Source organism: Phasianus colchicus, chromosome 1, assembly GCF_987193195.1.
Source record: "Phasianus colchicus chromosome 1, bPhaCol1.hap1.1, whole genome shotgun sequence".
NCBI classification, from domain to species: Eukaryota; Metazoa; Chordata; class Aves; order Galliformes; family Phasianidae; genus Phasianus; species Phasianus colchicus.
Genome location: NC_143436.1, coordinates 45,878,591 through 45,892,844, shown reverse-complemented (window position 1 = coordinate 45,892,844; position 14,254 = coordinate 45,878,591). Strand labels below are relative to the sequence as shown.

Below are 14,254 nucleotides of genomic sequence, written 5' to 3'. Positions count from 1 at the left end.
GGTAAAATTGCCTCCCCAAACACATTTCTGCTTTGAGAATATGCTGACAATTAAGAAAAGTTCAACTGCGTATTCTTTTACCCTTCGGAACCACTGTTCTTCTGGTGTATGGATGGTTCCTGACAAGAAAAAGAAAAAAGAATTACACCTGATAACCTTTGCTGCTGTTGCTAAGCCCTAAAAAGCTTTAGAGCTGCTCTTATTCTATTTTGCATGTTTCTTGCAGATTTTTTTTTTTCTAAACACTGATCAGATATTCCTCTAAAATTCTTAATAGCCCTAAGTTGTCATCTAAGCTTTTGTTTTTTGCTTAGCTTGCACAGCCTTGGCAGGTGACGAGGCTGTTTGGCAGACGAAATACAACAAACGAACAAAACCAAACCTTTAAACTGAGCCTAGATGAATAGGACTATCACTTGGTGTCTTCATGGTTTGCAGTTGTCAGTGAGGGGACCCACAGGTGTGTGCTTTCTGCAGCTCCCATCCTTGTGGTACCCTTTCCCACTTACACCTATGGGTTTACAATCTTACCCATGACATTTGGGCACGTCGGTCCTTTAGGGCTTGTGGTTTGCATGGCCTGCACGTGTGAGCTTTACTTTTGCAGATGGTGAGTGAGAAAATCGGTGTATCATCAAAATGCTGATACAATCCCTACCCTTTCTTCTGTGCTTGTGTTTTTAAAGCACTGTTGTGCTCTGAATGCTTCTTCATGAATGGCGGGTTGCCTTTTACCCAGTGCCTCTTTCTCCCCGTATGCTCAGGGGAATGGCTTCGTTACGGCTCTCCTTGGTGAATTCATGGTCCTATCTTAAGATAGGAAAAACTTCTAGCATTTTATTTGGGAATCCAGACTATTCTAAACTTCACAGAATTTAAGCTGAGCCTACAATTGTTTTGCTCATTTCAGAAGTAGATTTCCCACGTGCTAACTGATTCTTCAGCTCTACCTTTCCCTGCGTGCAAAAGCAATGAGTCTGTCAGCTGATGTAATCCCTTGACACTCTTGTTTTTCTTTCCCTATTGCTGTTATGACCTTGAGGTTCCAGGAAGGCGTGGGGATGAAGGCAGACCTTGCTGACCGTTGGAAACTCCAGTGAGGGAGAGGACATGAGAGAGAAGGGATCTGATTGGGCGCATATCCAATTATTACAGTGTATTTTTAGAGTATTTTGTACTCAGGAAGTAAACATTCATTGCTGTGTAGAGGTTAGAGATGGACCCACCCATTCTTGGAAGTACGTACAGCTTGTCCTCAGTAATATCAGTGATGGATCTGTCTTGTGTGTATATGCAAGTCAGTGATTTATTATAGTATGCTTTTGTGCCAAAGCTTATTAAAAAATGTCTTTGGTTGTTTCAGGAAACTATTGTTTTATGCTCAGCTTTTTCTCTTTGCTGTTCAGACCCAGTAAATGCATTTAAAGAGATATTTGCTGTAGGGGATACAGATCTAGTATCAAGCAGCTTTTCAGCTGTTTGCCTTGGTTGCTCCTCTTTCCTGTGTTCTGTGTGAATCTATTTTTGTGTAATTTAAGTGCATGTTTTAGCGACCATAACAGTATTATGAATATTACCACTTCAAAAATGGTAAGTTTTTTTTTCCACTATAGTTGTATTTCTAAGACTTGTTCAGTAATAATAATAAGAAATACAAAAAATTGAAGTTAGTGTTGAGCCACCTGTGACTTTTGTTACCTTTCAAATTAGATGTTGTAGTAATAAATATGAAACGCCATCCCATCCAGGTGTTGCATTTGTGCTAAATACAAAAATGAGATGGCATCACTGAAATGTATTTTTTTATCAAATACATACGACATGATATTAAATCATATATGTTTCTGTCTCTACAAACAACTTGTATCCCTTTTCAATAACTAATACTGAGCCATGTGCTTAATTATTTTAAGCAAAGCGGTAAAATGCAGAGCTATTAGGCTGCAGAATTGGTTTAATCCTTGGAATAAACACCAAGTCTTAACTGTCACCATTAACCAATATTCTCCTGAAGAAACTGTCAAACCCAGAGCTGTTCAGTTGGCATTTCTTCCAAGCATCCATTTATTTTAGAGGTCGGGAAATGTGAACTTCACCTGCTTTTTACCACTGCCAGATCCCAGCTCTGCTAGGGACCCTTTCACATCAGCAATACCGTGTTTGGAAAGGCAAGCAGGCTGTTCTAGCTTAATAAATTCACACAGAAGAGGCTTAGCCAGAAAGGCTGCTGGTATTAGACCTTGTGTTATCACAACAAATTATACTTTTCTACCAGGAGCCTGCCAGTTTCTTGTAAGTTTTTATGAAAATGGAATTTAAAAGCCTCATCAGCTTATGAAGTAAACACATCACGTTTGGTTGGGGTGGGAAGTGTCTTGTGGGCTTTATTAGTTTCTTGTGCAAGTTTTGATGAAGTGCTTTTTATTTGTGAAGCAGATGCTGCTGGCTGTGGCCAGCTTGACATTGTGCTGGTTTCCTGATAAAGCAATTTGTGGGGGAAAAAAAGAAACATTGGGGAAAGAAGATTGATGTACTTTCAGGCCATTGTAAGCAGTTTGTTTAATGATCATAGAATCATAGAATGGCTCGGATTGGAAGGGACCTCAAAGATCATCTAGTTCTAGCCCTCCTGCCATGGGCAGGGTTGCCACTGACTAAATCAGGCACTAGATCTGGCTGCCCAGGGCCCCATCCAACCTGGCCTTCAACACCTCCAGGGATGGGGCATCCACAGCTTCTTTGGGCAGCCTGTGCCAGTGCCTCACATCCCTCTGAATAAAGAATTTCTAATCTGATTTAATTTCCCCTCTCTTAGTTTAAAACCATTCCTCCTTGTCCTATCACTGTCTACGCACTATCCACCTCCTTATGTTATGTTATCCTGTTACGATGACACTGAGCAATGCAGAAGCGAAATCAAATAAAACGAACCTGAAGACGACTAAACCAACCAACCCCGTAATCCTCTGTAATCCTCAGTAATAAAAGGGTAAGAATATAAAGCAGGAGCAGAGATGATCTCGTCTCTGAAATGTTCAGGGACAGATCCAATTTTATGGCTGTGTTACTTCCTCCATGTTTGTAACTCATCACAGTGGATGCAGGGAGAAGTTAGCGCTTGTGGTCAATCTGTGCGTGACGCGTGTCCCTCAGTGGGGTACCATGTCTTGTTCCTGAGTCTATTTTAAGGGCAACAGAGGAATGCTGGAGCAAATTCCCAGGAGGGCCACTAATACTGCCCAAGGTTGGGAAAACAAGCCTTACAGCAATATTTAATGATGGTTTTGGTTTCAATCAAGACAGTAAGTTGAGTGGTGATGACTGGATAGGTATGTGTGCAAAGATCTTGCTAAAAGGAATTCCTCAGTGTTACGAACAACACTAAATGGTGTGTTGGGAGTCAACCTTTAATGCAGTGTACTGGCCTTTTGAAGCAAAGAGTAGTCAAACATTCAGCAGTATTTCACAAATTCATCTTTAAAATGTATGCTTTTATACAGGTTTCTGTTCTGTCTCTGCAATGGTCTTGCCCAAACAACTGCATTCCCTCTGATGTTAAAGCTCTGAAAACAAATTATGGCCAGAGCCTTTGTTGTTTTTGCTCTCATTAGTCTTGCTTTTTTTTTTTTTTTTATAGAGACGAGGCAGTTCCTTGTTCTGTTTTTCAGTCTAGGCAAATTGAGAAAAACGCTACTAATTTCAATGAAACTTGCTGCAGTAAGCTACCTTACCTTCTCTGCTTGTTATAATTACATGCAGAAATGGAAAGTGGGATTTCAAAAATAAAATTCACATTCTGTTTGTCTCTCTTCTCTCTCCTCAGGTGGAAAGACATGACATGAATACTCTCAGTTTGCCACTTAACATTCGCCGTGGAGGCTCTGATACCAATCTGAACTTTGATGTACCAGATGGAGTCCTAGAGTTCCACAAAGTCAAACTCAGCGCAGATAGCTTGAAACAGAAAATCCTCAAGGTTACAGAACAAATCAAAGTCGAACAAACTGCTCGAGATGGAAATGTGGCTGAGTACTTGAAACTGGTAAACAGTGCAGACAAGCAACAGGCTGGACGCATTAAACAAGTCTTTGAGAAAAAGAACCAGAAATCTGCCCACTCCATTGCCCAGCTACAGAAGAAGTTAGAGCAGTACCACAAAAAGCTCAAGGATATTGAACAAAATGGATCTTCCAAAAGTACTAAGGATCCTTCCAAAGATAATCTGAAAGATATTCAGCATGGAAAGCCTCGTACCTCTGGGCATGGAACAGAGAGCAACAAGTCGAGCGTGCCAGGTGTATCCTTGACACCGCCTGTCTTTGTTTTCAGCAAGTCAAGAGAGTTTGCGAATCTGATCCGAAACAAATTTGGTAGTGCTGACAACATCGCTCATCTCAAAAACACCCTGGAGGAATTTCGGCCAGAAACGAGCTCTAGAACCTATGGGGGCAGTGCCACCATTGTTGCCAAACCAAAATATGTTAGCGATGATGAATGTTCAAGTGGGACCTCTGGCTCAGCAGACAGTAATGGAAATAATTCATTTGGTCCTGCCACAGCTGGTGCCCTGGACAGCCAAGGAAAGCTTTCTATGATTTTGGAGGAACTAAGGGAAATCAAGGAAACGCAGTCCCAATTAGCTGATGACATAGAGAATTTAAAAACACAGTTTAAGAGAGACTATGGCTTTATTTCTCAAATGTTACAGGAGGAAAGATATAGGTATTTTCTTTTAATTGTTCTCTCGAAATGAGTTTTATGACATAGAAGCTATTTGAAAAATGTCAAGTGCGTGCTTGTGTGTGTGTATGTGATACTTTAGAAGTAAAAGGAAAGAATAATTCCAACTGATATCTAGTTCCACACCTCCCAATAACTGCCTTACTGAAACTGACAGCTGGCTTACAGCTGTGACATCTTTAGTGCTGAGTACCTTGTGCAAACACTTCTCAGGCACAATGCTATCTAGTGGACACAAGGGCACAGTTTACACAGGTGTGGTGTAATTTTAAGTGCTGAAGCACATCCTCCTTTTGCATTTGTTACTTGTAATTAACTCCTTTGTCACTGTGGGAAGTGAGATGTGTTCTGCAGAGGGTTTGCATCTGCTGTACCTACATGCCATTTGTGCTAACGGAAGTATTTGCCTGTTTGTGTGCTAAACCAGGTAACAAACTGACAAAAAAGGCTTAGCTTTATGCTAGTTTAGTTGATTTACCATGTAGAGATGTGCCAGAACAGACTGTATGTGAACTATAGGACTTTACAACTGTGATTGAGGGGGGATCCAGGGAAAAGTGTTTTTCCTTTCACTGCCGGTGAGCTGTTAGCTGGCTCAAGCTTACTTAAGAAACCATATTTTCTTGTCTTAACGAACAGTGAAAAATATGAAATGTGAATTGGATACTTTCAGCCACCGGTTTATTGTTGTATAATTCACCAATGGTATACAGATTTTTGTACTTTAATATGCACTGCCGGCAAGGAACACTCACAAAAGGCTCTTGGTCTGTCGAGTAAATCCTTGTGAAGTGTTTCCAATAATGCTACTGATTTCTCTAGTGCTTTCTAATGCCAATTAGATGAATCAACAATACTGAGAAGTTACTTCTAAAAATGTGATTGTTTTCTTGATTTAGCATTACTTGAATAGAAGGCACTAAATGTAGACCTTTTTTCCTGAAAAGATATGAAAGATTGGAAGACCAACTAAATGATCTCACTGATCTTCATCAACATGAGACAGCAAACTTGAAACAAGAGCTAGCCAGCATAGAGGAGAAAGTGGCATATCAGGCGTATGAGCGATCACGAGACGTTCAGGTACTTTTTTATGCTTATCAAACTTCTAACATTTTCTTGTAAACCTTGTACAGTAAAGCATTTGCATCATTCTACATCCTTATATATAAAATTGCAAGGAAAGACTTAAGCCCATGTTTTCTATTTTAAAGTGAAACTTCAGCACCTTTCAATTAGTGATACAGTCTCTGCATGTTACAGTAGACCCAGAATTTTACCTGCTGGAATTGAGGGTACAATATAGGCAGGCTTGTGGATGAAGAATGGACAGTGTTCTAATTTCTTGCACCAAAGGAGGAAGGATTTGAGTCTATTGACACTGTCTTAACACAAACCTCTTGCTCAGACTTTCTCCAATATGTAGTCGTATTACATGACAATGCTTATAATAAATTGAGTTTAAAGTGGAAACTGATAGATTTGTAGATTTGTCATTGTAATGTAAGAATTTTAACCTCTGGTTACAGCGGCCCCTCTAGTCAAAGCGGTAGGGTGTGTTCAAACTAATTTGTTATAGTCTTGTCTGTCTTCAGTATGTATTCAAGTTTGTTATGAACACTATGTAATTATATACTTCAATATTTATATACGATACAAGCACTGGTATAATGCATAATATTTCCATCTGAAGCCTGAGGAAGTGGTGAATGCTTTACTTTTAGGTTTACGTTCACTGATGAATGAGGAATGCTCAATGGCTGTCATCTTATAGGCTCATATGGTGAACAGAGACTGTTCTGTACATCCCTATGTTCACATCGCTAAGCGTAGCACAGGCAGCAGGCCGGGAACAGGAAGATTAGCCTCTTTCCTGGTTGATAAGAGAAGACTGAGAACAATCTTCTGTGTACTTAATATTGCTAATTCCTAGAACAGACAAAGGAACCTGTCTTTTGTAAATGGCCACGGGTTTGCTGACTCTGGTGACAGACTGGTCTCACAGTAAGCCAGAAACCATGGAGAACTGACCCAGTCAAAGAGCTAATAGCTCTGCATATAGTGTGTTGGCTTTTTTTACATGGAATACTGGAATCAATCAATTTACTGTGAGATCAGGAGAACGCCCCTTTCAGCCCAAGGAAAATGATTGGAGTTTGAGACTGGGAAGGAAGTAGGGATGGACGCTGGAGCATACTTTCTTCCTTCTGTGCAGTGTTAAAAGGTTACACCAAGTTGATCCATCTCATGAAACGAGCCTTACACTGTGTCATACCATAGTGCCCAAGTCACAGCTCAAGCAAGAAGTAGCATTTAGGCAAGTTAGTGAAGCAGGTGGATGTGTTTACATGAGAAGTTTTGTGTGTGGGTGACTGATTCAGCAGCCGTTTGACTCAAAGACCGTTTTTAGTCCACTCCCAAGCAGAAGAGCAAAGTCTACTTTCTTTAGAACAAATTGTGAAGTGGAATATATCATGAGAGACAGAGAATGCTGGACAGGCATCACTACCGATGTCTCCACTGCATGTTGTTCACTTGAGGTGTGGATGAATGAACCTTGACACTGTGACAGAGTGAGGAATCAGTAAGATGCTGAGAACTCAGGCCCAGCACTGTACAGTTGGTGGCTTTGAGGACAATAGTTTTGTACCCCAGAGAGATGGCCTAAGTCAAATGTTGCACAGTAATTTAATTGGTATCAGAGCAAGCCATTACTACTGTGATGTTTTCTATAGTCTATGCAAAGAAACTTACTTTGACACTGTTTTAATGCAGTGTCAGTTGCCGTGGCAACAACTTTCCCAGTACTTTGTCTCATCAGTATATACAGGACACGTTATCGTGAACATTAGAGCTATGATAATTTTTCTCAAGCATAAAAAATGGAAATACTATATTTTGGCCGGTGTTGTCAGATTCAATTATGCCTGAGCAGGCAGTGATACATAAAAGTAGATACATATGTATGTTTACTTTTAAATGAGTTGATGTTTCATTCAAGTTTTAGCTGTCTATTATAAATGACACTTTCTAATCTAGATGATGGATGATCCAGTTGCTAAAACAAGAAGAGCTGCCCTGATTCTTGTTTTTCAATTTCTAGGAAGCCTTGGAATCATGCCAGACCCGGGTTTCAAAGCTGGAGCTCCATCAGCAGGAACAGCAAGCACAGCAAACTGAAACAGTTAATGCCAAAGTGCTCCTGGGGAAATGTATAAATGTTATCTTGGCCTTCATGACTGTCATCTTAGTGTGCGTTTCTACTATTGCAAAGTTCATTGCTCCTATGATGAAGAGCCGTTTTCATATCATCTGCACTTTCTTCGCAGTGACACTGCTGGCAATATTTTGTAAAAACTGGGATCATATCATTTGTGCCATAGAAAGGATGATTATACCAAGATGAAGCTGCTGGTCTAGCTGTTGTTTTTTTCTCTTCCTCTCTGTTTTTAAGTGCTGTGTGTTTACAATTTTTTTTTTTTTTGTCAGTTTAAATGTGCAGACTGAACGAAGAAGCCTACAAAGACTCCTGGACTGTAAGGTGTAAATATGTAAATGTGTACTTGTTGGCAGTCAGTAGACTGTTCAATCAGATTGTGTCAACCTGGCCATGTCTGTGATAAGCCACTATCTTGTGTCAGTCTTCTGCCTTCATCCAACCAGTTGTCCACTCTACAAGCTTGTGACCACAGAAGATGGTGGGATGCTCTGGGAAGGATCTAAGCCACTGCAAGTGTGAGGTTTTCTTTTCACTGGACTGGAGTGCAAGGAGTGTGATCACAAGGAAGCACATCACAGTGTGTATCAGCCCTTTTAGATAAATCATTTTCTCTCTGAATCCAGCTACCAAGATAAGCCGAACTGTACAATATTAATGATTCTGGTTTCTAAATTAATGGGTAATGATATATGGAGTTTCCAGTTTTCAGGACCAGCAAAACCTGTGATGCTTCTGCTAGTAACTCTTTGCACAAGGAGTTTATTGTTCAAAACTGAGACCGCTGATGACTAGTGACCACAATTAGCAGTTGTTCTGTTGTCCCTTATCACGCTCAAGAAAAACATGAATGTGGCACAAAGCTTCCAAAGATGAAGAACTGAATTAAATAAGATCTCCAGGCCACTTCATAAAGAGTGAGGGAGCAAGTGTAACTCATGCGTATGTTTCCATGCAGAGAAAAGTGCTCACTTGCCTCAGTCACTGAGAAAGGCAATGTTTAGATTAGCCTTTTGCTAGCACTGAATTGTTGAGGTTTCTTAGCTGAATGCAGAGCAGATATATACTGGGACTCTGGCTACAGTGGACTTTTTTTCTCTTGTGTCAGATTAAACAGTGCAGAAGAAGCATGAGGGAACTGATCCTTAGGGGAGCAGGAAGTTAAACTTCTGTAAATAGACAAACACTGTGCAGATTCTCTTAACAGACATTCCTGAAAATAATGTATTATCATACAGTGCCATACTAGGGGACAGGGTTGGGTTTGTTTTCTTACTAGAGATTATTTTGTTTAGGAACTGCAGGAAAAAAAAAAATCCCTGAAATCCTCTGCTTGGCTCTCAGCCATCGTGTAGAACAAGATCTTTAATAAAAAATAAAATTAAAAAAAAAAAAAGCAAAAAAAACAGAGTGCTCCTCTGCTCTGTATTAAATGGGGGGAAAAATGTCTCTAGGTATTTGATGTTCAGTGCTACTTACTTTTAAATTAACTGTCGTTACGATTTCTTTTTCAGTTGTGGTATTTGTTATGCTGTCTCTACAGAAGGGGTAGGAAGGGAACTACTTGGTGAGTGGGTGCAGGTTTTTTTATTTTTACTCAGTCACAATAGTTGGTGTAGAAATTCAGAAATCTTTATTCTGAGGAACAGGGAGGCAGTGGAAGAGCTTTGACATTTCATGACTGCTGGATTATCAGTGAATACAGTTACCTTTTTGTGGCTTTGGGGACTGAAGAAAGGACAGAATTAACTGCATAAGTAATGATATGACTTGGCATTAAAAAAAAAAAAATTAAAGCACTATAAAGGTCATTAAAACATTCTTTTTATGTGCAGCAGCTCTAGGAAGGATGGTACCTGGCCTGCAGGCACTGGTAGCAGATCAGATCAGGCATACCTATGTTCATAACCTGGCCCTGTCCAATCTTCTGAGGAAGGTGGAGTGGAAAGCAGAAGTCCTGCTGCAAGTGGCATCACATCATAAAGCCCAAATGTACCAATGGCCTCTGCTGTGGCTGGAAGAATTATTAGATAGATACATTCTTCCTTATTTTTTTTCCCTCTTTGCCTTTACCTCTGTATTCCCTGAAGAGGAGCATGACAATTGTGTTATGCATAAACCTTCTTTGCCTTAATTGCTGCACATGCTCCTGCTGCTGCTTGGTGCAGGAAGGCCTTTCTTCCCACTTCTATTAACTTGTTTTGGCACTGTGCACAGCAGCAGGCCTGCAGCCCCCCTTCCAAGTATCTGCTCTTGGCCTCCTTTCTCAGCCAGCTGATTAACTGAGATTGCCTCCACTGATACAGCTCATAAACTTATCTTCACAGGGAAGTCTGTTTACAATTCTAAAAAGATTAAAAAGAGGGGGAAAAATGTTGCTCTTTTCTGGCCCTTACATCACAAGAGAGGATTTCCCTTGGTTTCTTTTTATGCCCTTTTGATGTACATGAGACTTCTTTGGTCTTTTCTACTCTTTCAATATAATTCGTTCCCATCTTCATTTTTAAAAAGGCATATAGTATATTTTTAATTTGTACTTTTCATTTCTTTAGATAATGTACGTACTTCTAGTCAGAGTCCATTGCTTTCTGAAGCCATTTGCTAAATTACAAATAATCCCTATGACTTTTTGTTGCCATTTCCCCAGACCCCAGACAAGCATCTCCCTTTGTTCTAAATAAATAAATAAATACGACCCAACAACAACAAAAACATGAGAATCCTGGAGGTGATCTCAGAAATGCATGACTCTTGATGGTGCTCTTTTGCCTTCCTTATTATAATCTTCTGCCTTCTGGTTGGGCTGTTCAAGAAACCACTGTCCAGCATTTTGTTCTATGAGTTCAGAAGAGTACATGCAGAAGAAAGGTATACCATGCATAGTTAATTTTACTTAAAAACTTCTTTGCCTGATGCACGATTAGATGTTTCAACAGATGAAACTCCCCGTGTTGGTGTATGTAGTTAAAAATGAAACATCAGGTAGTCGTCCTGTCTTGCAACAAAGGCAGTTGGTACATCCTGAGGCTGCAAAGGTTTTCTGCTCCAAGGTCATCCCGTTACAACACTGGAAGATGTCCTCAGTGCAAAATGAAGGTAGAACATAAAATCAATGGGCCTATGAAAGATTGCTCGCTATCCTGATGAAGTACCTGGGGCCAAATTGGAAACAGAAGGGCCTTGCATTTCTGTATTAGCTTTTATCTGACAGAGGATGCAGAAAAAGCTATAAGCTCTGAGTAATGTTACTTACACAAATTAAACAACCCTAATGGATAAACGGGCAAAGCACTTCTCTGGGTTATTTCGCTGCTGTATTTAAATTGCTGGGCAATGTGACATGCATCAAGAAATTAAGCAAGATGTGAAGGGCAAAAGACAGGCTGCAGTGCGAGGAGCTCTGCCAAGCTTGTGTCCATCTGGAAGGGAGGCCTCTCCTCCTGCCTTTACCTGCTTTTTACCTCGTGCTGATGTGGGTGTATGTTGCAGAGAGAACCTTGTTTAACTTCTCAATCAACTGACCGTGTTCTGTCAGGACAGTGTGAGCTTTTCTGTTCTCCTACAACACATTAAATGTCATTCTTAGTATACTTACTGCACTTACTCATCGTGAGTCTCTAATACACTCCCACTCTACAAAAAATTGCCGATGTCTTTTCTGCATGATGCTGTCTGGTAGTCAATTATTTCACTTCCCTTTGATGTCGTTCTCCAAATGAAATGTCCTTCAGTTAATTTTTAATGCCTGTCCTTATGGTTTAATTTCAAAACACCTGTGTTATGCAGTGTCTCTGCTGCAGAACCATTGCACGGGGACCTGCATATGAAGGATCTTTAAAACCTGGTGTTTTTCTTTGAACAAAACCACAAATGTTTATCTGGGGACTAGAAATAGAATAGGTGAAGCCAACTTGCTGTAGCAAAAATACAATGACTGGAAGTTGAAGCTGGGTAAATCCAGCGTAAACATAATTTAAAGATCGTTAAGAGTTACGAGCTAATTGTTAGCTACAGAATAACAGAATAATATTTGAGACAAGAACTCAAATATTTTAAGCTCAAGTTGAATGGTGTTGTTCAAGGAGGAATCAGTCCAGGCTTATGCTTGATCCAAAGTCAACTACGTAAACAAAAGTAGTGCTTTCTGGAGTTAAAATTAATGAACAAGAGATAATCTGGGAAAACAAAACAAAACAGAAGCTTGTGGTTCATCTAGCTGGTATGGGATTTTGGAAGCCAAGCCCATCTCTACTGTGATACAGATATATTAATTTTGGATTCAGTGGTGCAGCAGAAGGTAAGCACAGATTAACGTAATTAAACATTTTAATTTGGATAACAGAATTTAATCACTTCTGAAAGACCAGCTAGGAACTGCAATCAGGCAACTTTACTCTCCTCTTTTTTAATCAAGCAGATATCTTTCAACTGTCTGAGTTTTTTTGCGTTTTTATTTTTTTTACTGTCATGCCAAAATTTGTCCTTTAATTAATTATATTGCTCCCATTTAAAAGGCAACAGTTGATAAGAGCCTTGTTTTCAAATAAAGTTTGAATGGTCTCTGATGCTGGATAGAATCCAGGAGAAAGAATCAGGCCATTTCACATTACAGCAATGAAAGACTAGGAAAATTCTAATAGTTAATGGAATTGTATATTGTCCCTAAAAAAAAAAAAAAAAAAAGGAGTTGATGCTGTATGTAAAGACTGCATGAGGACTGTCAAATGATCTTGTACAGCTGATCTGCTTTATGCACATCATATGAAATTGCACTGTTGTTGGAAAGTTTTGCACAAAGCCACGTTTCCTTTCCTTTTTTTTCTTTCCTTCCCCACCACCCCCCAAGAAAGCTAGACCTGTTAATCTTAACCTGTACCAGAAATTGTCTGTTTTAATTGACTAGAGTTAATTGTCTCAATGTGCAATCTCCAATGTTTCTCATAGCGTATTCATTTTGTGCACCACAGTGGAAAGATGCAACTATAAAAACATAATTTTTGTACATTTTGTTGTGTAGTCATGACTGCCTCTAGGGTGCCGTTGACGTTTTTTTTTTTTTAATAAAACATATTTACATTTATTTGATGATGGAAGTTGTTTCTTAAACTTACTGTCTGATCACTCCAACCCATATTGGTTTCTCTTTGTCAGTAGCAGTGCTACTGAACTGAAAGAAAGCTTTAAAGTACTGAAGAATCTGAGCACTGTGCTCTGTTGCATTTTTGATCCAACTGGTCATTTGAATTATATTTACATCTGTGCCATAGTAGATCTGTAAACATCACAGGAGATATCATCCTGCTATTCTCAGAGCTTGTGTGAACCTGTTCTGCAAACATGATGTTATTGTGCCAAGCAGCTGGACTCACTCTGGATTACTTTTTTGGAAAACAGAAATTGAAACCAAAGCCAAATTTTTTACGCTATTGTCAGAAATCTTGGTCACGTGCCACAAAATCTAATATATGATGTGGCTAATAGCAAACATCGCTGACACGAAGCAAAGCATTTATATTTCCGTTTCATAAAGCAGAGTTTCTGTCATCGGGCACTGGCAGCCAGTAGCAGTGATCTTATTTTTATACCATGAATGGAGAAGGAACAGTGCAGTAACAGCATTTTGCTTTGGGCTCATGCTGTACTTCCTATATCTTCCTATTCCTCCCATTCAGTTGCTCCTAGGTCACCTACAGACTGGTCTTGTCATGCTGAGTCTCACACAGATGCCTGGAACTCAACTTCTATATTAAGACTAACTCAATTCACAAACAGCAGGGTCCACCCCAGCTGCTAATAATTTCTGCCCTTTTCTGAGATGAGCTGAACAGCCCCTGCTAACATGCCAACAAACCAGACATAAAAACAGCGTCTCACTCATCATCTGTTCTGAGCTGCTTGTTTCTTAGGTTTTGAAGAGTGCATAGCACACTCTGACCAGTGTTTTCACAGAATCACAGAATATCCTGAGTTGGAAGGGACCCACACGGATAACTGAGTCCAACTCTGGACTCCACGTAGGACCACCCAAAATCAAACCCTATGCCTGAGGGTGTTGTCCAAACACTCCTTGAAATGCAGGAGCTTGGGGCCATGGCCAGTGCCCTGAGGATCTTGTGCCAGTGCCCACCACCTGCTGGTGAAGAAGTTCTTCCAAACTCCCAACCTGACCATAACCTGACACAGCTCCATGCCGTTCCCTTGGGCTCAGAGAGCAGAGCTCAGCGCTGCCCCTCCGCTCCCTGCAAGGAGCTGCAGCCGCCATGAGGCCTCCCCACAGCTCCTCTTCTCTTGGCCGAG

At 40.2% G+C, this 14,254-nt stretch overlaps 1 protein-coding gene across 4 annotated transcripts in view; it reads left to right on the top strand.

The window, feature by feature from the left end:
• The window catches only part of TMCC3 (transmembrane and coiled-coil domain family 3), a 124,782-nt gene extending 111,400 nt beyond the window's left edge, over positions 1–13,382 (top strand). For 3 of the 4 annotated variants that reach the window (XM_090140015.1, XM_090140010.1, XM_090140020.1), the window contains exons 2-4: positions 3,824–4,722; positions 5,688–5,823; positions 7,844–13,382. In XM_090140015.1, the coding sequence (XP_089996141.1) occupies positions 3,824–4,722; positions 5,688–5,823; positions 7,844–8,146 (1,338 nt within the window). In that variant the 3' untranslated portion in view covers positions 8,147–13,382. The remainder of the gene's footprint in view (positions 1–3,823; positions 4,723–5,687; positions 5,824–7,843) is intronic. The other variant, XM_031600453.2, reaches the window with a different exon arrangement.
• The last annotated feature ends 872 nt before the right edge of the window (positions 13,383–14,254 follow it).